Raw genomic sequence first — 24,993 nt, 5'->3', positions numbered from 1 at the left:
ATTACAGGCGTGAGCCATAGCGCCCGGCCGGTAGTGTCTTGTGCATGTTAAAAGCTGACAAGGGACAGGCACGGTGGCTCACGCCTGTAATCCTAGCACTTTGGGAGGCCAAGGCAGGCAGATCACCTGAGGTCAGGAGTTCGAGACCAGCCCGGCCAACATGGTGAAACCCTATCTCTACTAAAAATACAAAAAAATTAGCCAGGCATGGTGGCGGATGCCTGTAATCCCAGCTACCTGGGAGGCTGAGGCAGGAGAATCACTGGAACCTGGGAGGCGGATGCTGAGGTGGAGTCTGCAGTGAGCTGAGATTGCACCACTGCACTCTAGCCTGGGGAACAGAGCGAGACTCCATCTCAAAAAAACAAACAAACAAACAAAAAAAAAAAAAAACAAAAAAAAAAAACAAGGGCTGACAGGAAGGATCCAGGTTAGAGGGCAATGTTAAAATATAAGAGAAAACCACCTAAGTTTCCTGAGGAGACAGAGGAGGCATGTTCAAAGCACAGGGGAAGGGTTGGCCTTAGGATGAAGGACAGCTCTCCAGACAGCACAGGAGGGTGGGTCTGTCGCAAGGGGTCTATGTGTGGTGGCCCCATTTACCATGATAACCATGACACAGTGTAGTTAGAGGCTGCTCCACTGGTAGGCACCAAATCCAAGGGGAACATAGAGGAGGGAACAATTCATTTTCCAGCTTTCAGGAAATGTCAGTTGAAAACCACTCACTTTCCTATTAACTCCAATTATCCAGTAATCACAGAGTTAAATACAATGCATATTATCATAGTGTGTACCTAGTCTAAGCTCTTCCTGTACATGAAGAAAACAGACCAGAAAAAACTTAAATGCTGGCTTTAGACTAGGAACTTAGCGCCTCATAGTCCATTCCAGGGCACTTTTCACTCAGCATTGTCCCTGTGGCATAGAGAAGCTTGGGGGTAAAAGAATCTAGTGTGACACACAAAGGAGAAAGCTGAGATGCTATTCACAAATGATTCTTCTCCTCTGTTTCCCTTTAAAATAGCAGACTTTTCTGCCGGGTGTGGTGGCTTACGCCTGTAATCCCAGTACTTTGGGAGGCCAAGGTGGATTGATCGCTTGAGTTCAGGAGTTTGAGACTAGTCTGGGCAGCACGGCAAAACCCCGTCTCTATTAAAAATACAAAAAATATCTGGGCATGGTGGCACATGCGTATAGCCCCAGCTAATCAGGAGGCTGAGGTAGAAGGACTGCTTAAGCTGGGGGGGTGGAGGCTGGAGTGAGCTGAGATCATGCCACTGCACTCCAGCCTGGGTGACAGTGTGAAGGAGACCCGGTCTCAAAAAAAAAAAAAAAAAACCAAAAACCAAAAAACAAAACCAACAGATTTTTAGTTATAAGGCTTGGATGGTATCATAGTATAAAACTAAGCATTCAGTTCAGCTCTGTTGCAACTGATAATGAAACAATCATTGTGCATCTGAAGGAGAAATCTTATCAGCAGGAAGCCTGACCTTCCTTACATGTCACACCAAGAATAGATGGTGAAAAATTTTGCTTTTGAGGCTACTTAAGATAGAAGTTGCATATGCTTTAATAGGGGTGAAAGAATCTATATGCTTGCTTAAAACTCCTCCTTTCTATAATACATTAAGTTCATAAATATTGAATCTTAGGATCTATAATCTGGCATAACATAAACATTTTCCTCTCTAAACAAGACTTTAATTGTTTTAATAATGACTGCGTACTCATAACAGAGGATATTCTTCTTAAACAAGGAGTCACAGTAGCTAAGAGAGAAAATGAAGTAATTGGTATATCTGAAGGAAATAGAAAATACTTCCTGATAGAGATTCCATTTGGAAATGAGTTATGGCAGATATACAGATGAACTGTACATGTTCACACAATGAGATTTTTAAAATCCACTAAACAACTCTCCAGAAACGAAGAGATTTTATTAGACGACACAGATTATTAGAGAAGACCAAACAATACAATGTTAGCAAACGAAAAGCAAAAGAAATTCCACAAAACATAGATTTGATATGTGGAGAAAATGTGGGAATTATTTGAAAAAAAGTGTTGTGGTTATAATGATGAATGAACCAAGGGGATAAAAGTCAAAGTTATTTTTAGTAGAGCATAAAAGACTTTGTATTCTGGAATGAAGAAGTACTAAGTATTCACTAGAAATTTCGGTGAGTCTGCTCTAAAGAGATTTTTTTTTTTTTTTTTTTTTTTTTTTTTACATTCAGTGGAGAATAAAAGTAATTGAGAGTGGAGAGAATAAGGAAATTACAAGAAAAAATTAAGTTAAACATAGAGACCCCAGCTAAATGTCCACTGGTGGGGTAGAGGGAGTTATGTTAAAGAATACTTTAAAATATTTAAACACCCCACTTTGATAAACAATAGTAACATTAGAGTCATTGGGTAATAGCAAATAAGATGAAAGTCTTATTTCCAATATACAGTGTGGGCCTCACCCTTGACATATGCTATGGTAAAGAAAATGCAACACCAGATTCAGCTGGTGACACTTAAACACCTCATACCTGATAGCACATTGCAGGTAATGACTTTGATGGATAAAAGAGAATTCATAAAGTAGGACTGAGTACTAAGTCATATTAACTAAGATCCACGGAAAGCTCTGGCCTTTCATTTGTCTATTCATTCTGTGCATTTATCCCATAAATATACAGATTTGCTTTCATTGGGCAGCTCTTTGCTGGTCTCACCTGGGTTCACTCTTAATGGTTGCATTCAGCTGAGGGATCGGTGGGTGGCTGAGCTCAGCTGGGAGAGCTGGGGTGGTTGAGCCTCTCTGCAGTCTTTGCTCCTGGGCTTCCTCAAAGCATGATGGCCTCAGGGCAGTTTTCCAAAAGGGTGAAGGCAGAAGCTGCAAGATCTCTTCAGTTCTAGGCTCTGGAGCTGATACACCATTACTTCTGCCACATTCTACTGGTCACAAGCCTAGCCCAGATTGATAGGAGTAGCTGCAAAATACTGTGGCCATGTTTTCCAACCCACAACAGATGGTGGTAAGTGCTGTGAAGAAAAATCAAGTGGGGAAGAAGGGAGGTGCTGAGATACACCAGGGAGAAGGCTTCGCTTTTAAATAGGGTGGTCAGGCAAGACTGCATTGAGAAAATGATGAGAGTCAAGACCTCCTGAAGGTAAGGGCGTGAACCAGGTGACTACCTGAGGGTAGAGCACTTCAGGGAGAAGGAACAGCTGGCTCAGAGCCTGCTGAGCTTGAGTAACAGCAAGAAGGCCAGCGTGGGTGGCCCAGAGTGAGGGGCCCGCAGCAGGAAATGTCCTCAGAGAGGAAACAGAGCAGTCCAGTGAGGCAGTACTGATCACTGCAAGAACTTAGATTTTCCTTCTGAGTGTGATGGAAAGTCACTGGAAGTTTTCAACAATCAGATGGACATTTTAACAGGATCACAGACAGAGCGGGGCAAGGGTTAAAACAGAAAAACCAGTCTGGAGGCTACTGCAGTAACCCCGGTGAGAAATCAGGGGAGGGGGAAGATAGTTTGCTTATGGATGGATTGTGGATGTGACAGAAAGAAAAGGAGCAAGGGTGATTCCAAGGTTTTGGGCCTGAGTAACTGGAAGGATGAATTTCTCGTAAACGGGGTGGGAAATCCTCTGGAGGAGCAGGGTGTGGGGAAGATCAAGAGCTCGGTCTTGTACCTGTTAAATTTGACCTGCCAGGGAGACAGCCAAATGGAAATCTTGAGTAGTCTACAGCATCTACGGGTCTGGAACCATGGGAGAGGCCTGGGCTGGAGATACTCATTGGGAGTTACCCCAGATATAAATGGCCATTGGAGCCACAGGACTGGGTGTGATCACTCTGGGGTGAGGGCAGAGAAGTCTAAGGACCAAGCCCTAGAGTTTGAGGAGGTGAGGGCAGTGGGGTATTAGGAGAGACAGAATGTGGATCCTGGATGTCAAGGGAAGAAAGAGTGGCAAGGAGGAAACAGTGATCAACTATGGCAAATGCTGCTGAGAGGTCAGTGGGATAAGGACTGAGAATTAGTCAGTGAATGTAATAACTTGGAGGTCACTAGGATGCTTGACAAGAGCAGTTTCTAGGAAGTGGTGGGATGAAAACCTTATGAGAGTCAGTTCAACAGAGAATCAATGAATTGGAGGCAGCTAGTGCAAGCTACCCTTGAGGAGTCTTGCTTAAGGGTGTGACCACTGGCGTGAGTCAAGGCAGGGATGGAGAGCACATCACTGGAGGAGAATAGATCAGGGGATGGAGAGGCCAGGGTATGAGAAGCATCAGCCGTGTGGGTATTGAAATCACCAAGAATAATCAAGAGTAGTGATGGAGAGCTAAGAGCTAGCAACTCAGGGAGTGATTTGTGGGGCTGCAAGAAGACACAGTGACTGCTGGAGTCCAGTGACATGAGATTCAAAGCTGGGTGTTTTTAGGGAAGGAGAGAGAGCAGCAATGAAGAGAAATGAAGACGTCTTGCATGTTGCCAGGTCCAGTTGGATGAGGAGAGCAGAAGTGTTGCAAAAGAAACAGTGTCCTCGGAGAAGAACCAGGTTTCAGGGAAAACAAAATGCAGGGAATTTGTAGGGAAAGGAAGAGAATGGAGGAAATTTTGTTGGTGTAAATATTGGAGGGCACAGAGGACCAGTTTCAGAAGTCAGGAAGGGGTGGGAGTTGGAGGAATAAAAGGGAATGTAAAGAACTACTTGGAATTAGAGTTAGGAGAATGTGAGGTGAGCTGGAAAACGTACCTAACTAGGATAAAGGGCAGATGAGGTTGCTGAACTCAAAGCAGATGGTGGTGGACAGTGTTGGAGGCAGGGAGGGGTGCTGGCCTTGCCATGCACAGTGGATCCGGATCTGGGATCCTGCAGCTTCCACTGGGCTACTGCTGAGTTGAAGGAGGTCTTAGGCACAGCACTGAGTCCCCGGCCCCTAATCTGTGAAGGCGGAGCTGGCAGAGGGTTGGGCTGATCTGAGGCCCCCTGGACTTTGCTGGGTTAGTTTGAGAGCTAAGGGTGGAGACTACAGCAAGAACTTTGAAAGTTGCTCCTTTCACTTTGCATTCACCTTAAGGACCTAACAGCAGGGAATGGTGAAGTTGGGAGGACTCCAGAGCCCCTATGCTTTATTAGAGTGACTTATGCACTCACAAAACTTCAGTTCTGGGCTGTTGTTTGACAGAAACACGGCACTACGGCCTCAGGGTCATCAAAGGCTATTTGAAGCATGAGGTATGGGAAGAATCCAAGCCCATATTTTTTTATCCTTAAGAAGATCTAAGTGTGCTGTCAGAAAAGTGAGAGTTCAGAGTTCAGTGAGGAATTTCAGGCTACACTAAAATTTTCATATTTTAACTGGGGGCAGCTCTAAGATTTTGTACATTTAAAACCCTGAAAAATATTCTAGAAGAGAGATGGAATTAATAAAACATTTTCCCTTAAAAAAAAATCACTTCTTCCATTACTTATTTCTTCTGCGTTTTGAGAAACTTCTTGAAAGTGTGGCCCTTCTAATGAACTCCAAGGAGCTTTCTCAGGTTACCTCCACAGGGGACCAGAACACAATTATTTTGATTTGAATGATTTCTTGAAGAGTTGAACAATAAGACAAATGGAGCACCATTAATGCATTTTCTTATATTTTCCATTTAGTAGCAAATGTAAAAGGGTGTTGGTTATGGTCTTAAATAATAGTAGCCATCTCTTTTTTAAAAAAAATTCAGGTTAGTTTTACATAGAGTAAAATGTGTACATCCTCCATGTGCAGTTTAACGAGTTTTGAAAATGTATACATTCATGTAATCATTACTCAAATCAAGAGAGGGATCATTTCCCTCACTGCTGAAAGCTTTTCCACACCCTTTTCTAGTCAATACCCCTCGCTGAGAGGCAGTCATTCTGATTTCGATTCCTATATATTAATTTTACTTGTTCTCAAACTTCATGAGAGCAGAATCATATAGTTAAGTAGTCTTTTGTGCCTGGATTCTTTGGCTCAACATAATCTAAAGATTATAAAGATTCAGCCATGCTGTTGTCTGCATCCGTTGTTCCCACTGCCCCCCGCCTTTTTGTTTTCTTTTTGAGATGGAGTCTTACTCTATCACCCAGGCTGGAGTGCAGTAGCATGATCTCGGCTCACTGCAACCTCCACCTCCTGGGTTCAAGCAATTCTCTTGCTTCAGCCTCCTGAGTAGCTGGGATCACAGGCATGCACCACCACACCTGGCTAATTTTTGTATTTTTAGTACAGACGAGGTTTTATCATGTTAACCGGGCTGGTCTTGAACTCCTGACCTCAAGTGATCTGCCCACCTCAGCCTCCCAAAGAGCTTGGGATTGCAGGTGTCAGCCACTGTGCTTGCCACCTTTTTTTTTTTTTTAAACTGCTGAGTAGTGTTCCATTCTATGAATATATCATTATTCTGTTGATGAACATTTGGGTTGTTTCCAGGTTGGGGCTATTATTATAAATATGAAGATTTTAAAAAGCAGCTTTGAAGATTGTTTTGTAAGTCTTTTTGTGGATGTATATTTTCTTTTTTCTTGAGCAAATACCTAAGAATAGATGATAGCATAGAAGAGATCATAGGGTAAGTATATATTTAACTTTAAAAAATAACTGCCTGTTTTCCAAAGCAGCTATTCCATATTTCATTCCTGCCAGCAATGAATGAAAGAGTTCTGATTCCTCTACATCTTCACCAAGACTTAGTGTTATCAGTCTTCTTAATTTGAGCTATTCTAGGTTGGTATATAGTGGTGTTTCATTGTGATTTTAATTTGATTTTCTGATGAGGCATAATGGGCACATTTTCATGTGCCAACTACCTATTTAGACTTCTTCTTCTGTGAAACATCTTTTCAATTTTTTTGCCCAATATCCAGCTCTTTAATAAATCTTATTGAGGATATGACCCTCTCAGGCAGTATTCTGTTGACTGACTATATTCTTTAATAGAGAAGCTAAATGTTGTAGAGACATTGAGGCAGCAGTGGTAGAAATAAAATTGCTGGGTAAGAGCATTAGATTTATTCATTCGTTCATTAATTCATTTTTAGAGATGGGGACAAGGTCTCCCTGTGTTGCCCAGGCTTGTCTCAAACTCCTGGCCTCAAGTGATCCTTGCACCAGAGCCTCCTGAGTAGCTAGGATTGTAGGTGTAAGCCACCACACCTGGCTAAGAACATTGAATTTAGAGCTTTCCAAACAGTTTAAATTTGACAGGACAAATATAGAAGCAACCATTTTATTTGTAAAAGCCTCCACATGCTATTTCAATTCAGAGTTTCAAAATACAGAGAACAGGTACTCTCTAGAACCTCAGCATAAAATTCAAGTTTGGAAAATACCTGAAAGTGGTGTTACAGCTTATGTAACATCAGATTTTTTCCATATGTATATTTTGAGATGTATAATTTTATTTAAGGATATCCAAATTTGTGTCATAATGGACATGTGTCCATTAAAAAGCCCATCAAAAAAACACTTTGCTTTACAAGTTGGCATATTCAAAAATATAAACACAAAGATGTCATATCAGAGATAAAATAATCTCTAAGATTCCAATTCTAAGAGGCTCTGAAAAGAAAGTATATGCAGCAGCAACTACCCAAGTATCAGGAATTGTTAATTGTTAATATCAATTGTGGCTGATAATATAGGTTGAGTCATTCAACATCCATTCCCAATTATTCTTTTCCTTTTCTTCCTTTACTGTGAAAGCTGGAAAACCAAAAGCTTCATCTCTGATTTTTCCCATGTGACGTAATTCTGGCCAGTGAGCTACAGACTAAAGACACTGGGGAGGCATGCGCCTGTAATCCCAATTACTCAGGAGGCTGAGGCACAAGAATCACTTGAACCCAGGAGGTAGAGGTGGAGGTTGCAGTGAGCAGGGATCGCACCACTGCACTCCTGCCTGGGTGACAAAATGAGACCCTGTCAAAAAAAAAAAAAAAAACAAAAAACAAAAAACAAAAGACACTGGTGAGAGGAGCCCTTTACCGAGTACAAGTCAATGTCTCGCTAAAAAAAAAAAAATCATTTTTCTCAAGAACATAAATATGAGGCCTGTCTGAAAGTACAGCATTCATCTTGGGAACATGAAAGACAGGGCAGGAGAATAAGCCATCACTCTGACATGGTCAAGAGCAGACAGCAGAAAGCCTGGTTTCCGATGGCACTACTGATCTGCTGTACCAGCCCTGGACTTCCTACCCCTGGACTTCTTACTGTGTGAGACAATAACACCCCTATCTGTTTAAGCAGCAGAGGTTTTCTGGTATTTGTTGCCAAGTGTATTGCCAGCTGATTCACTAGTGTTTGAAAGAAGATACCATACCAAACACAAAATTAACTGCTTATATTATGCACCATTATCTCTTTATTAAACCTGATTTTATCAAAGACATAATTGATTTTTCAAGGAACCCCCAGTATTAAGACCTCATTATACTTCTGCATGAGCAGAAGGGCTTAACACTTTCACCCCATTATCTGCTCTTGGAACCAAATTTGAAACTATTAATAAATGTTAGTAATAACCTGCTCCAATATTGTTTTAGCATTTATGAAAACTGTACCAATTATTTTAATATGCTATTTTTTACCAATGATATCTTCATACGCTCTTAGTGTTTTAAAACAAACATAAATTCCCTTTTTAGCATACGAACATTTGCATTTAGATCAGAAATCACAGCAGTATAATAAAACAGGTGTCCCCAATGCCTGGGCCATGGACCAGTACCAGTCCCCGGCCTGTTAGGAACTAGGCTGCACAGCAGGTGGGGAGCAGCCAGCGAGCAGTACTGCCTGAGTTCCGCCTCCTGTCGGGTCAGCGGCAGCATTAGATTATCATAGGAGCACCAACCCTATTGTGAACTGTGCATGTGAGGGATCTAGGTTGGGTGCTCTTTATGAGAATCTAACTAATGCCTGAGGATCTGAGGTGGAACAGTTTCATCCCAAAACCATCTTCCATCCCACCACGGAAAAATTGTCTTCCATGAAATCTGTCCCTGGTGCCAAAAAAGTTGGGGAACCACTGTACTAAAACAATAAAATTGTATACAACACCACGAAATGGTTGGGCCAATAGTTGAAAACAGAATATACGGCTCTAAAATCTCTCTATAAATGAAGTTTGTTTGTAGCTCTACAGAACTAAAAACTGAAATATGTGAACAAACTTTAAAAAAGCAATTTTGGAGGAAAATACATTTAGAGAAGGTATTCTACTGAGACAGGGTTAAGCAAGTGGTGAAGAATGTTGATTCCAGAGCCAGACTGCCTGCATTCGGACCATTTTCCTTCCGCCAGTGTCATCTTAGGCAGGTTGTTAGTCAGCTCGGGATGCCAAACAAAATGTCATGGGCTGGGTTTTGTGGCTGAAACAACAGAAATTTATTTTCTCACAATTTGGGAGGCTGGCAAGTCTAACATCAAGGTGCCAGCAGGGCTGATGGCTGGGGAGTGCTCTCTCCTGGGGTGGCAGGTAGCTAGCTGCCTTCTCATTGTGTCCCTACATAGTTTTCTTGGGTATGTTCATGAAAACAGAGATATCCCTCTCATCCTCTTCTTATAAAGCCACCAACTGCCTCAAAATATCATCACATTGGGGGTTAGGACTTCGACATCTGAATTTTGGGAAGACACAATTCAGTCCATAGCAGCAGGTTATGTAACCTCTCGGTGCCTACATTGCCTTAGCTGTAGAAAGAGTTGATAATAATGGAAAGGGTTTTTGCAAGGATTAAGTGAGTTAATACATGTAAAGCTCTTAGAAAAGAATTTGATGCATAATAAAGGCTATATAAGTTTGATTATCATCACTGGCCATATTTTAGCAAATTTCTGGTAGGGAATTCTCACTTCCCAAAAATATGATCAAAATGTATTGAAGTTATTAATCAGGGTTTCTCAACCTCACTGCTGATGACATTTTGGGGCCTGACAGTTCTTTGCTGTGGGGTTGTCCTATGCCTTGTGGACGATTAGCAGCATCCCTGGCCTCTACCCACTAGATGCTGGTAGCACCTCCACTCCGTTGTGGACATCCACAAACGTCTCCAGACATCGCCACATGTCCTCTGTGAGGTAAAATCACCCCTGGCTGAGAACCAATGCTATCCATCTATTAAAGACACAGAAGCAGCTACATGAATTTATAGCTTAAAATATTGTCATTTTGCAAACTTAAGAAATTCTTACAAAACCTAAAGAATGGGAAACTATGTCAACAATCCCTTTTTATAGTAAACACTGAGGTTTTTCATATAATTTGGAACCTTTGTATTTTTTTTTCTCCAGGTCCAGTGAATTTGGCAGCTAAAGATTTAAAAACATATACTTCTTTCCTTTTGTTAAGGATAAGATGTAATTAGTAAAGTAAGGTTCATGTTCAATATCCTAGTTTCAAGATAATCTTTTGAAGATATGCAGGTTACTTAAAACAGATTTTGATATATCACTGAGGTGTCCATGATTCTGAAATTCTGATAAAACAGAATGGATCATCTACATTGTGCTGTCCAATAGAATTTTCTTCACTGAAGGGAATATTCTGTTCTGTAATATCCAATATGGAAGCTACTATCCATATATGACCACTTGAGCCCTTGAAATGTGGCTAGTGTAACCATGGGACTGAATTTTTAATTTCATTGTAATTAATTAAATTTTATACAGTTACATGTGGCTAGTAGCTATACTATTAGACAACACAGATCTATACACATAAAGAAATGATTATGTTATTTTCTTCCTTAATAGGGTCTTTTTGTCAGTGGGCAGACCCCCATACCCCACACATACCACTTACCACATGTTAAATACAATAGAAACGGGTTTTTATAATCCACACAAGAAATGGTTCTTGTAGTCACATATGGTGTAATGCTGTAGTAGAATATGGTTTCTTGCTTCTACTTCTCTTAGAAGGTTCAACACTTTATACTTTACAATTCTGTTGTAAAGCTAACATTCCCTAACAGACCCTGCAGTCTCTGAAGAGAGAAGACTTATTTTTATTAAAATTCTTTGTCATTATGGTGAAGCCCCATATATAGCAGGCATGCAATAAACTTTTATTATAAAGATATAATATTAAAAATGTATAATTTTTGTAAAAGTAGAAAAAGCAGAGCTAGAGTTAGTATGGCAGAGGTTAATTTACAATGAAGGTAAAAGAATGACTTAAATAAATGAGTTTAAGTCCCAATAAATTTACATAGTTGGTAGGCATCTCCTTAAAGGCTAGGATAAAATGCAAATGGCATAGAACATTTCACCTGTGCTGAAATAGTTTAAAGAGTTTTTTAGCGAGATTTTCACCTGGGCAGTTTGTTTTTCTTTTTGTTTTGTTTTGAGATGGAGTCTCGCTGTGTTGCCCAGCCTGGAGTGCAGTAGCTATTCACAGGCATGACCATCACACACTAGAGCCTTAAACTCCTGGCCTCAAGCAATCCTCCTGCCTCAGCCTCCCAAATGGCTGAGACTGCAGGTGTGTGCCACTGCACTCTGCTTGAGCAGTTTTTTCTAACTCTATTCCTTGCCCTGCTTGGTACACACACACTTCTTTGGGAACCACTGTGGAAGAACCCATTGTTGCTGACAGGAATGTGTTGGGGTAGTTAAAAAAAAAAAAGGTTATAAACCACTCTCCTGAAAACTCATGTTGGCAATTGTTTTACAGGTTGTAGCTGCACACAAACATCATAATTCTTAGAAGAAGTATCTCTGCAAACAATATTCCTTTCTTAAAGGCAATGCTATAATTAAGGCAAAGAGGTTACCAGCATCAGTAGTGATCTATATAACAATGGCTGACATTTGTTGAGTGCTTACTGTTTCAAGTACTGTTCTTGCAGCTAAAATGCAATTATTTAATCTTCATAACAACTCCATGAGGTAGATAACAATGTTATCCCATTTTAGTTGAGGAAACAGGCACAGAGAAGTTAAGGATTTTGTGCAAGATCACACAGCTAGTAAATGATAGAGCCAACATTTCAAGCGGGGCTGATTCTGAAACTGTAGTCTTAATTCTATGTTATACTGCAGCTACACTCACCCAGGGAAAGTGCTTGCTTGTAACCAACACAGGAAAAGCAGATTCCATTCCAACCACTGACTCAGATTTATCAAGCGTACAGCTAAGAGAAAGCAGCAGGTTGATTGCAAAGCTTACTCCCACTCTGAAAGGCTATGAAAATGAAAATTGAGGGTTGTATTAATAGAAGTAATGGTTTATACCATTACTTTTAATGGCAAAAAAACCACAATTACTTTTGCACCAACCTAATAGAAAAAGCTTAATTTTCTAAGCATACGAAGATTCCCAAAATCAACTATGCAAAAAATTTATTTTTATACTCATATTTCTTTTTTTTTTTTTTTGAGATGGAATCTCACTCTGTCACCCAGGCTAGAGTACAGTGGCACGATCTCAGCTCACTGCAAGATATTTCTACCAAGATGGAAAACCTAAAATTAAAATGAGACCTCACCAAAACCTTTTCTTAATATAAAATCTTGGCTGGGTATGGTGGCTCATGTCTGTAATCCCAGCACTTCAGAAGGCCAAGGTGGGAAAATCGCTTGAGAACTCAGGAGTTCAACTCCAGCCTGGGCAACACAGGGAAACCCCATCTGTACAAAAAAATAAAAAATTAGCTGGGTGTAGTAGTGTGCAACTGTGGTGCCAGCTACTTGGGAGGCTGAGGTGGGAGGATTGCTTGAGCCTGGGAAGTTGAGGCTGCAGTGAGCTATGATCATGCCAATGCACCCCAACCTTGGAGACAGAGACCCTGTCATAAGAAATATAACATAAAAATGTAAAAATAAAATCTGAAAATCATGTTGACTGATTAGAAAAACATAACAGGCAAGTTATTGAGGCCTTACTACCATTATTCACAAAAACTCACAGTGCTACAAGTAATCTAATCATGTTCACAATTAACTTTTTCTTAAAAAATTTTTATTGAGAATAGTTAGGAGTGTTTTATTTCATAACTGAAAACATATTTTTAAAGTAATACTTCTACTAAAAGTGCTTCTAATGACTAAAATGAAACAGTAACTAACAGTTGCACTTAACAATGTGCTAGATACTGTGCTAAATTTATATAGTTAGTCCTCAATCCTCAAAAAAAACTAAAGAGGTAAGTATTATTATTATTTGAAACAGGGTCTTGCTCTGTTGCCCAGGATGGAATACAGTGGCATGATCATGGCTCACTGCAGCCTTGACCTCCTGGGCTTAAGCAATCCTCCCTCCTCAGCCTTCTGAGTGGCTAGAATTACAGGTGCACACCACCACGTCTACTAATTTTGTTTTTATTTTCTGTAGAGATGAAGTCTCACTATGTTGCTCAGGCTGGTCTCAAACTCCTGGGCTCAAGCAATCCTCCTGCCTTGGCCTCCCAAAGTGCTGGGATTATAGGCATGAGTCACCATGCCCGGCCAAGTATTGTTATAATGTTATTATTATTATTACCTACTTTGCATATGAAGAAATTGAGGTATGGAGAGGTGAAGTAACTTGCTTAAAATCATACAAATAAATGGTGGAGCTAGGATTCAAATCCAGTTATCCTAGCTGTACTGCCACTAAGTGAGAGTATTAAAATGCAAAGAAAATACTTTCCCTGTAAGACATATTTTGCTGAACAAAACCTAATGATGGCAGAAATGGAATGACTTAAAGATGGAAAATAGGAACTTACATGCAAACATTTTTCAGTATTTTGTTATACTATTCAAACGTTCAATACAAAATAGATTAAAATTTAAAATATATTTGTACTTTAATTTTCCTTATAGCCAAATCAGTAACATTTTATTCTTTAAATATTTTTTTAAAAAACAAGGGCTGGGCCCAGCGTGATGGCTCATGCCTGTAATTCTAGCACTTTGGGAGGCTGAGGCGGGTGGATTACCTGAGGTCAGGAGTTCTAGACCACCCTGACCAATATGGTAAAACCCTGTCTCTACTAAATACAAAAAATTAGCTGGGCATGGTGGCGCATGCCTGTATAAATCACAGCTACTGGGGAGGCTGAGGCAGAAGAATCACTTGAACCCAGGAGGTGGCGGCTGCGGTGAGCCAAGATTGTGCCATTGCATTTCAGCCTGGGCAACAAGAGTGTAACTCCATCTCAAAAAAATAAATACAAACAAGGGCTTACTAAACACTTACATTTTCTCCTTTTCATTGCAGAGCACAAAACATTCGTTACTCCAAACTACCCTGTGGCAAAAACTTAATATTTATTTATTTATTTATTTATTTGGAGACAGGGTCTTGCCATGTTGCCCAGGTTGGAGTGTGGTGGCTATTTACAGGTATGATCATGGTATACTGCAGTCTCAAACTTCCAGGCTCAAGGAATCCTCCCGCCTCATCCTTCCAAGTAGCTGAGACTACAGGTATGCACCACCGTGCCTGGCTCCATGGCAATAACTTAAAAAGCAGCAAAGTGCTTTTTCTTACAGTTACTTTCATCTTTCTTTCTTTTTTTTTTTTTTTTTTTGAGACAGAGTTTCGCTCGCTGCCCAGGCTGGACTGCAGTGGTACGATCTTGGCTCACTGCAATCTCTGCCTCCTGGGTTCAAGAGATTCTACTGCTTCAGCCTCCCGAGTAGCTGGGATTACAGGCACTTGCCACCACGCCCGGCCAATTTTTATTAGAGACAGGGTTTCACCATCTTGGCTAGGCTGGTCTCGAACGCCTGACCTCAGTTGATCCGCCCGCCCTGGCCTCCCAAAGTGCCTGGATTACAGCGTGAGCCATCGTGTCCAGCCATGTCCAAGCATTTCTATACTGAAATACAACTGAATTATAAGTTCTTTTTAGTTCTGTCATATAACAATTATATACATTTAAATTATATGTGTAGGAAATATATTTATGAATTTCACTGCATGACAGTAAAGGGGGATACAGTACTTTTATAAAAAAGGAAGCAATGGGACTGACAGAGTTAAGATTTACTGATAGCGGTCAGCTGTAATAACACAATTTGCATAGACAGAAAATTAAATAGCGACAGATAACTAATGTTTGTTTCTAATGCAAGAGTAAAATAAAATCAGCATCATTTAATCAAATGGAAAGAAAAACCTGTTCGATGCTTAACTTTTGTGTTGGAACCCAAAATTGTCCCAGCATTCCTTCTGATGAGTATGTATTAAACTTTCGGATGGCTGTGCAGATGAGCTATGATCATGGCAGGCTGGGCAGCATCAACGCTGCTTTGTCACAGCGCCTTCTCTTCCCTCAGATGCTGGTGTGTAGCATAAACAGGGCTTTGTTAGGTGGCGGGACTGTGGTTTTGCTGTGTGGAAAATCAAATTGTTAGCGCCATCCTCCACATTTCATTTACATACTGTCACACTGCCTAAAGTAACCTGACATTCTACTGCTTTCCTCTTCAATGCAAAGCCGTGTATCTGGTTCACATTTTAAGGATGCAACCTTCTAAAAAGGTCAAACAGAAAGTTACTAAAACAGTTTACTGCACAATGATAAATTCAAATGGCCAAAGATATTTGTATAATTTTTTCAGTAGCTAGAGAGACAACTGTGAAAAAATATAAAGCAAAAATTTCCAGAAAAATGTGATTCATAAAAAGTAACCCATACAAAAGCATAATTTTAATTTTTTATTCTAATTGTTACGTTTTTAAACATTCTATGTATCCACATCCCTTAGATTTAAAAATTCAGAATGGCAAACTGAATCTGCAGATGTGAAAAGTTAAGATTCTAAGGTTTTTTCTTAAATTCATATCAGTAGACTCTACCACAGAAGAATCCAAAATGAACTTGTGGTCCGTTATTTGTTACAAATAACCTCCCCTTAGTGTGAAACAGTTTGATAAAGTTTAGTATTTTCTTGTACTATTTCCAGGTAATAAACCTTAAATTTCATTATTACCAAATGAAAGAGCAAATGAATATGAAATTTTTCAAATTAAATGAAAGTATTTACTTGACAAATTAGTTTATTAAGTTTAAGGTTGCACATAAAATTATAATGACAATTCAAATAAGGTAAGCAGAATAAACCATTTATTAAAACACTGTGTGATAAAATAAACTTTTTGACCCAATGCTACACTGGTAAACATTTTCCCTTATTAACATGTTACCTAAAACACAGTTAAATTATATCATCTGGGCCGGGCGCAGTGACCCACACCTGTAATCCCAGCACTTTGCGAGCCAAGGTGGGCGGATCACCTGAGCTCAGGAGTTCGAGACCAGCCTGGTCAACATGCGGAAACCTGTCTCTACTAAAAACACAAAAATTAGCCAGGTGTAGTGGCACATGCCTATAATCGCAGCTACTCGGGAGGCTGAGGCAGGAGAATCGCTTGAACCTGGGAGGCGGAGGTTGCAGTGAGCTGACATCATGCCACTGTACTCCAGCCTGGGTGGCAGAGCAAGACTCCACCTCAAAAAAAAAAAAAAATTACATCATCTGACCAGAACTAGAAAATACTTCTGTCCTTTACCACTCAATGATTGAACAGTGAGGTGAGTACAGATCTACGTTTTCTTGCTGAATGACAGAGAATAGTAACTTTAACGGCAATCAAAATTCCATATGCCTAAAAGTTAAATTTTATTTACCCCGTTCACTGGCCCAAACTTAAAATCCTCACATCACATAAAGATTTCATGGACCGCTCCCTTTCCCTGCCAAAAATACATATTAGGAACAAATTAAGAATAAGAGTTGGGTTTTAAACTGCACTTTATTTGTTACTATAACATTCCTTTTTAACTGATCAACCATAAGCATGCAAAAAGTTCTCTGAAACTGCTCCCACTGCCTGTTGTAGAGAAATGGGTAAATTATAAAGGTGATTCAATTTGGAGTTCTTTCCTTTTTTGTAGCACTTCTAAGCTGTGTGCGCGACACACACCACAGAGGTAGAAAGGACCATCTTTAATAAATTATCTTCTTAATCACAGAGAATTTCTGAAAATAAAACTGACAAAATGCTAAACCAAGGCTTTGATGAGTCCCAAAGGACCATAGATCCATCGGCTCCTATTTGAAGAATTCATCCCCTGGAGTGTTCTAGCCTTTGTAGGGCACTGGATTACAAGATCCACCAGGGCTCTGAACAACCGCACTAAGAAGCCGTCTAACCACTCTCATTTGCCGATTCTTTGGACCACCCAGTCCTGCTGGCAGAGAGGGCAGCGATTGTTCTGTTTCACCCACAGGGACATGCAGCAGTTGTGGAAGGAATGATTACATTCTCCCCAGACCACTGAAAGAAAGAAAAAGAAGAGTTGACATTACATATTTCAATTTAAATACTCAACTCAAAATTACAGCTTATTTTATATTACAAATAATAATCTTGAAAAAAGACAGTTAATTGGCCAAAATAATGTTTTTCTATCTATAAAGAAACAGAAACTTAAATGTGTAAGTTACACAGAGACATAAGTCACTGTTTGAGAGCCTTTCCATCCCCGTTCTAGAATCTATGGGTGATGTGATGACCCCTAGTTCCTACACAGCTCCACATGCTATCTTCTTGAACTTAGGAGATGAAAGGACTTGAACCTTCCTTAGATCTGACCTTCTCAGTTATGCACTGACCTTAGAGACCTTCTGGGCTTTATTTTATGGAAAAATGTCCTTCCAATTTTTATTTACCAAGACAGAATGAGTTGTAAATGTTTTTAGCATGCAGTAGGCTATTATAAATAACATGCTTCTAAATATTCAGTTGTGCATCTATTGAGCTGAGCTGTTTTCTAGAAGTAATGAATTGTTAGGTCATCCACAAGCAGTGCAATTCCTCATGTGACGATGAAATTTTCAAAGGGGCTGGCTGGAGAGAGAGGTCTCTCTGTGATCCAAGAAAGTGGCCTGCCCCTCACAATTCCTAAATTAATACTTTTTAAACAAGCAGCATGGAAGAAAAACTTTAAAACAAGGGAAATCATCCATAATCTAGAATGCAATCTCAAATTTGGTATTCATCTGTCCCTTGCTTGATCAACTGAGCTATATGACAAAAGAAAAAGATTAAATGAAAGAAATAAGGCAGAAAAAAAGAAAAAAAATTCCTATGAAAATTTGCTACAGGGGGTAGGAAGCAAGGGTGAAACATTCTAAGTGTTTCAGGAGGAAGAACTGGATCAAAACTGCAAGAATCAATATTAAGTTCTATGTACATCATGTATTTGTGTTCTATGTACACCATGCAAACACAAAATACAAAGCCGATCTTTTATTCTAAGAAAATCTGTAAACATGTTTATATAGCAATCCAGACTTGATCACCTCAAGAACTAGGGCATAAAAATCTTTGAACTGCCTAAAATATTTAGCCTACGACAACTTTTATAGTCTAAGACTCTAAAGAAAATTTGATACACAAACCACATTCCAAAAACATACTTGAGACTTAGAATTTTTCTACTCTGATTTTAAAGTTAAATACCATATTATAAAAGTATTGAAAAGTGAAATGCCTTATTAGAACCAAAAGTGACCTATAACATAGCCAAAATTCAAATAATGTTTTGACATTCTGATTTTCTAATTTTCTAAATAGAAAATATTTAATTTTTGATTACCAAAATGTTTATTATGACCATGTCTGGAATATATAACCAATTCTTAATTATGGCAATAAAAGGATTTGCAGGTTCACTCCATTAAACTCTTCTGAGAACCAACATATTTTATATTAATAATGGATCACTGCTTTACAGTTTATTTTTGTGTATTGATAAAGTCAATCTTAATTTCAAATTCAAACATCCCTACTGAGAGAAAACCTTCAGTTGAAAATGCAAGAGAGCGAAATTACAACATACCAACACAGTCCTCTTGTTTGTTTTCAGCTTGACATCTAAGACAGGCATCTAAAAGTAAACAAACAGCAATTCTCATTCTGATGCTCAGAATGTAATTTTTAAAAACCAGACACTTCAAAGTCAAAAGCTCTAAGGGTTAGAGATGGCAGTAAAGACTCATACTATTAATTTCTCATCTGAATATAACTATTTAAAGAGGAATAAAGTACAAGGCATTCTACTAATTTACTTATAACCAGGAGCAATTTCACAACAGTTAACAACAAATCCTCTATTTTTATAAGCTCTGATGAAAAGATGTCCTGACAGTGCCAATAGAGAAAATTACTAGAGAAAAATATGCCACACTCCACTATATTCGAAGTTACTATATGCTTACTGGGCATGCTCACGGGCAGTTTATTTTCAAGACACCCTTTAAATAAACCATATATATATGTTAGCATTTGTTTATACATACATCAAAAAACACTAGGATACCCAAGGAACCAATAATAAAGTTTACTGAGAGGGTGTGGAATGGGAAGGAGAGTTTTCACTCCTCTTCCAGGTAATATACATACCTTCCTCAATTTCTGAACTATGTGAATATATAACTTATATAAAAACTAAATTGAAAAAATTTGATTCTTTCATAAACAAGTTTTTTAAAGTCATCCATACTTACTGATACATAAGTTTTCCTTCAGCAACTCATAAAAAGCAACTTTTTACTTTCTACCCTAAGACACTTGAGACTTCCTCTAAAATGAACTGCTTTGTATGCTTCTAATAGGTTGCTACTGATGGTCATCCAGACAAGGCTGGTGAGAAGCCAGTGAGACACAGAGGGGAAAGCAAGGGCTGCGGAGCCAGATCTACAGTCAAATCCCATTTCACTGGCATTTATTAGGTTCATGGCCTTGGACCAATTACGAACTCCAATTCCCTCATCTGTAAAAAAGGGACAATACCGTGAGGTATTTATACATTAAGTGGGAATGATATATACTGGTGAGAATTTTATAGATAAAATAAGTAAATACTAGATATCCCTAAGCACTAAGGTTTTTTTCTTTGTAAGAAAATGCTTGGGAGCTAAATGATGAGAACACATGGACACACAGCAGGGAACAACACACACTGGGACCTTTCGGAGGGTGGAGGGTGGAGAGGATCAGGAAAAATAACTAATGGGTACTAGGCTTAATACCTGGGTGATGAAATAATCTGTACGACAAACCCCTGTGACACAAGTTTACCTATGTAACAAACCTACACTTATACCCCTGAATCTAAAATAAAAGTTTAAAAAAAAATACTTCCTTTACAGGTAAGTCTGAGCCCAAAGCATTTACCCAGCAATGGTAAAGTACTTTAATAAATTACTTTATTAGTGGTTTCTTGGGTATCCTTCTAGAATTTCTTGATGTACATATAAACAAATACTAACATTATATGTATGGGTTATTTAAAAGGGTGTCTTGAAAATGAACTGTCCATGAGCATGCCCAGTGAGCTTACAGTAACTTCTAATATAGTGGAGTAGGTGTAAACACTAAAAATGAGATCCTAAAGGCTGTACTAGAAGTTTTCAAAATTCAATCTGGAATACTATCAGCTTAATGAAAAAAGTAATATAGAATATTTTAGGGACCAAAAATGGACTCATTCACTAGCTGGAAGAGGAGTCAGTGTTGGGTAAAAGGAAGTTCAAACCAACAGAAAATAGTTTTTAACATAAATAGGAGAAAAATAATTCTGTAAAAATAGAAACACGGTGGAGTTGAAGCCTGCTTCTCTTCTTATACTGGGTTTTGCTCAGGCATTTGTTTGCTCCTCTCCACATGCTCTTACCCTTAAAAACACACCACCGCCCTAGTCTCTTCAGTGTGGATTAAAAACAACCACTGCCTCCTGAGGTTTTCTTCAATCCCACAATTACTCCTCTGTGCAAGGAGTTATGCACTGGAGACACCAAAATGACCAAGGCTGGGTCTCAAGGGGCTCACCACCAAATGGGGACGTAGACAGACAACTAAATATCATGAGGGTTGTGATACAACAGTGAAGACGTGCTACCTGTATCTGGCTCTAGTTCTGTGCAATCACAGAATTTTAACATTAAGGTTGGTGATCCCAACTGCCTCTTTACAAATTAGGAAAATAAGGCTCCCAAAAGTTACGTGAAATATCTAAGGTGATACAGTCATGAAGGGTTACCCTGGCTATTATAACTGGCTCTACTAGCAAACCTATTCAACGCTTTTCATCAGCACTTTGCTCACTATGCAATCATCACTCTTTTCTGAATGAAGGGAGGATAGTGGAAACGAAGATGAGAGTGTTATCCATATCAGAATGGGCTGACAGGCAAATCTTGGGAGCAGAAAGTATAATAAATCACAAGTGTGAGATAAATTCCAAATACTAAGGAAAGGGAACAAAGTGGGTTCTTGTTGCTGAATCTAGGAATCTCTAAATTACGCTTATAGCTCTAATGTAGATTATCAAAACTGACCCAAATCTACACAAATTCCTAAAGTTGCAGATAAAAGATAAAAATTTGCTTTAATGATCTTCCTAGAATCTAAAACAGCACATTTCTAAGGAGTACAATAACACCTTTTAGAAGGGTGCTAGGGTAAAGACTAGGAAGTCTGGAAAAAAAATTTCCTTCTGCTGTCACCTGACCTCTAAGTGGGTTTTAACACCTCATAAACAAAATACAAAGGTCTAGCCTAGAATACTTTCCTGAACCCAAAGTACAGCTGTTTGCAAATATGCAAGACTGATCCTGTAGTAGCAGAATACTTGCTATAATTAGAAAGTTTATGATGAAATGTGTCATTTATAGCCTATACTTTGACCTACATTAAAATATCTCAGTAAAGTTTATTTGTTGCAAAGTTTCAATCATTATTTCAGGTTATACATTTCTACTTACTGCTTAAATGTTTTTCCTTCGGGGAGGAAATAGCTTTTTGGGAGAGAAATCTTTTGAAAATACCCTTTGGGAACATTATTTTTAAACTGAAAAGGAACTAAGTGAAAGTTTAGTTTCCTTTAAACTAAAGGAATTTATTTAGGAGATAAAATGTTTAGCAAAACTTGTATTGCCAAAAAAAAAAAAAAAAAAAAAAAAAAAAAAGTCTCTTGGATCAGTTAAAAAATGCTTCCCAAACTGGAAACTATGATTCCTAAGTGAGTGTAGGGGCATCTGTACTGCTGGCAAATAAACTAGATACTTTTAAAGCCTAATATGTTTTGTTTGTTTGTTTTTGAGACAGGGTCTCATTCTGTCACCCAAGCTAGAGTATCGTGGCAGTGGCAGGAAAAAGGCTCACTGTAGCCTCGACCTCCTGGGCTCAAGGGATCCTCCCACCTCAGCCTCCTGAGTAGCTGGAGGCCACCATGCCTGGTCACTTTATTTTAATTTTTAATTGTAGAGATACGGTCTTGCGATGTTGCCTAGGCAGGTCTCAAACTCTTGGGCTCAAGTGATCCATATAAAATAAGTGGGTCATGTCTAATAACAAGGTCTTTCAAAAGTAAAAGGTAAAAATATCTGAATCCAATTGTTGTAAATCCTCTTTGAAACAAGCCCATAGAATAAAAGACAAAAGAGCATAAATTGAGAAATCTCTTGATTCTGGTAGGTTTAAAGTCTCATCCCCCCTCAAGGACAGCAATTCTCTTTATGTTCTCCAATTCTCTCATTTTTCAAGACAAGTCAGTTTTCAAACTACAGAAATGTCTGTTTTCTTTAACTACCCTCAATAAAGAACTCCACTGAAGATGCTCTCACAGTAATTTTAAATGCCCTATCTGAAAATACAACTTGCATTTAAACAGCACTTGCTTTTCAAAGTGGTCTGAGATCTTAGAACCATATAAAATATAACAAGATTAAGCTGTTCTGAAACATTTTGCTTGGTCTAATATTTTAACTCCAAATATCACAGAAAGAGGACATATTTGTAAGAGGGTTCTCCACAAAGGCATGACTCAGAGCAGGGCAGTATCTTCTCCAGGAAATGACATCCGATATGGTGAGGGGGGTGTAATGGAGGTGAAGTTCTACATTTCTGAAAAAAGGGCTTACAATTCTTCGGCTTCCATGAAACTTAGATATTCTTGAAACACACTGTCCCCTTCAAGCCACGCTAGTGCTATCTGACCCGTCTTAGATCAATCCAGATTTAAAAGCCATTCGAAGAGCGGCGGTAAGCTAATCTGGAAATGCAATGGCTGTGAACACTTTCCTGTGTACCTCGAGGAGAACTAAGGGTGTCGTTTTGTGGAAGATGACTCCGGAGCATCACTTTGATGGTGACCAAGACTATTAAAGTTCACTGCTGAATCACGGCCTTTACTCTGTCCACCTTGCGATGAGCTTTTAGAACAGGGGCTGGCCACACAAACCGAAGTGTTTCCTGCTAGTTCCCAACAATCACCCGGTTTTATTATCCTGGTCACACCCATCACTACCTGAAATTACCTTGTTTACCTCCGTTTATTGCCCATTTCTCTCCCTAGAACACCAACCACCCGGCGCCGGGCGCCTGTTGCACAACCCCTCAGCCCTCAGGAGCCGCAACAGGATCGTGGCTCCGCGTTCCTCCGGCGCCCGGGCAGGGCGACCTCCACCCACTCCCCAAGGCAGGGGACTTTCCAAGGCTTCTGGCGGGCGCCCGTCCCGTCCCAATCCCGAAGTCGGCTCCCGGAGGCCGCAGCGCGGCCCCGGCCTTGCGTGCAGCGCTTACCCATCACCTGGACCCTGCAGATGGCGCACGTATCGCACTCAACGTCCCAGCTCCACATGGCCACCGCGTTCCACTTCTTGAGGGAGAACATCTTGTCGCCTCCCGACTTGGAGCCTGAGCTCCCGGAGTGAGACGCCAGGGCGCAGGTTTCCTCTCCGTCTTCCACGTCGGCCATGGCGGCGCAGCGGAGCCGACGGCGGAGACGTTGGCTTGGGGTAGGCGGGAGGCTAGGGCGGCTCTGCCGGGCCGCCCGACGGGCCACAGCGCCGCCCGCAGGCCGCAGGCCACCGTGGTGCCCAGACCCCGGCCACCCACGATTGGCTGGCGCGGCCCAGTGACGTCACCGGACGCCAGCGGCAGGGGGGCAGGCGGGCCCCGCCCTCCTGGGGCGACCGAGCGGGCTTGGGGCTTCTCGGGGCTACGCTGCCGAATCCGCCTGCCGCGCTGCGGGGTGTTACGTCTGAGCAGGCGCACAGATTGTGCTGGAATGTGTGTCCTGCTTTATGGCTTCATTAAAACTACTGCTCTCAGAAATAATCTTGTTAATTTATTTGTTTGTCTCTTCCTTCCCAAGTGTAAAACTCTATCAGAGCAGGGAACATGTTCTTATCACCACATTGTCCTCGGTATCTACAAAATGCCTGGCCACAAGAGGCACAATTATTTCTTGAGTGAATTAATGATCTTAAAGATCTAGAAATCTGGCTCAGTGATTCTCAGACTTTTTGGTCTCAGGACTCCTTTTCACTTAAAAATTATTAGTCCCTTAAAGAGCTTTTATTTATGTAGGAAATGTATAAATATATATATACACACACACATATGTATGAATATATATACATATATACAATGAATATATGTACATTCATGTATAATGAATATTCATACATTTCCTGTATATGTATACACACGTACATAGAGATTAATGTTTCTTTTTAAGAAATTAAAACATATTTTTAAATGTATTCATTAAAAATCACAGTAATAACCTCATTAGAGGTTATCATTAGAGGGATAACTTCACATACCATGTAATTTCTAGAAACTCCCGTGTACACTCGTAGAATGAGAGTGAAAAGAGAGAAATAGCTCTAAATATTGTTAGGCAACTAGTTTGCCCTCTTTTGACCCCTAAAAGAGGTCAGGATCCCAGGAGTCCCGGTGTGTGGCGACACAACCCACACGTATTTTTCAGGCCCTGCTTCCTCATCTGCAGAGTCTCCATTCCTTCTGCTCAGTACATTTGAGCTAGTTTAACTTCCTCTTTTTATATGTAGGACTAATGAGGTCCGAAGAAGTGAAATGACAAAGATCACATTGTTATTACAGTAGTGCTTCTACTGCTAGCCCACCATCACATGTGTTTCCAAGAAAGCAG

General features: G+C 39.9%; 1 protein-coding gene across 2 annotated transcripts; it reads right to left on the bottom strand.

The window, feature by feature from the left end:
• Window positions 1-16,759: 16,759 nt before the first annotated feature.
• On the bottom strand, window positions 16,760-23,922 carry RNF7 (ring finger protein 7). 2 transcript variants are annotated; one of them, XM_050778098.1, is made up of 3 exons: window positions 23,616-23,922; window positions 18,871-18,918; window positions 16,760-17,303 (listed from the first exon to the last, which is right to left on the bottom strand). In XM_050778098.1, exons 1-3 carry the CDS (start codon window positions 23,788-23,790, stop codon window positions 17,185-17,187), a joined length of 342 nt encoding a protein of 113 aa, XP_050634055.1. In that variant the 5' UTR covers window positions 23,791-23,922; the 3' UTR covers window positions 16,760-17,184. The 2 variants fall into 2 exon arrangements, with proteins under 2 accessions (XP_050634055.1, XP_050634056.1); XM_050778099.1 differs by having other exon boundaries at window positions 23,623-23,910.
• Window positions 23,923-24,993: the final 1,071 nt, after the last annotated feature.

The sequence above is a fragment of the Macaca thibetana genome, chromosome 2, assembly GCF_024542745.1.
Source record: "Macaca thibetana thibetana isolate TM-01 chromosome 2, ASM2454274v1, whole genome shotgun sequence".
Lineage (NCBI taxonomy): Eukaryota > Metazoa > Chordata > Mammalia > Primates > Cercopithecidae > Macaca > Macaca thibetana.
This window is presented reverse-complemented; position numbering and strand designations above follow the sequence as displayed.

Excerpts from the sequence above, each read along its gene's own strand:
- RNF7 (XM_050778098.1), bottom strand. The coding sequence starts at position 23,790 with ATGGCCGACGTGGAAGACGGAGAGGAAACCTGCGCCCTGGCGTCTCAC. Across the intron at positions 18,919-23,615 it reads CTGCAGGGTCCAGGTGATGG|ATGCCTGTCTTAGATGTCAA; the intron begins GTAAGCGCTGCA and ends GTTTACTTTTAG. Across the intron at positions 17,304-18,870 it reads CAAACAAGAGGACTGTGTTG|TGGTCTGGGGAGAATGTAAT; the intron begins GTATGTTGTAAT and ends TCTTTCTTTCAG.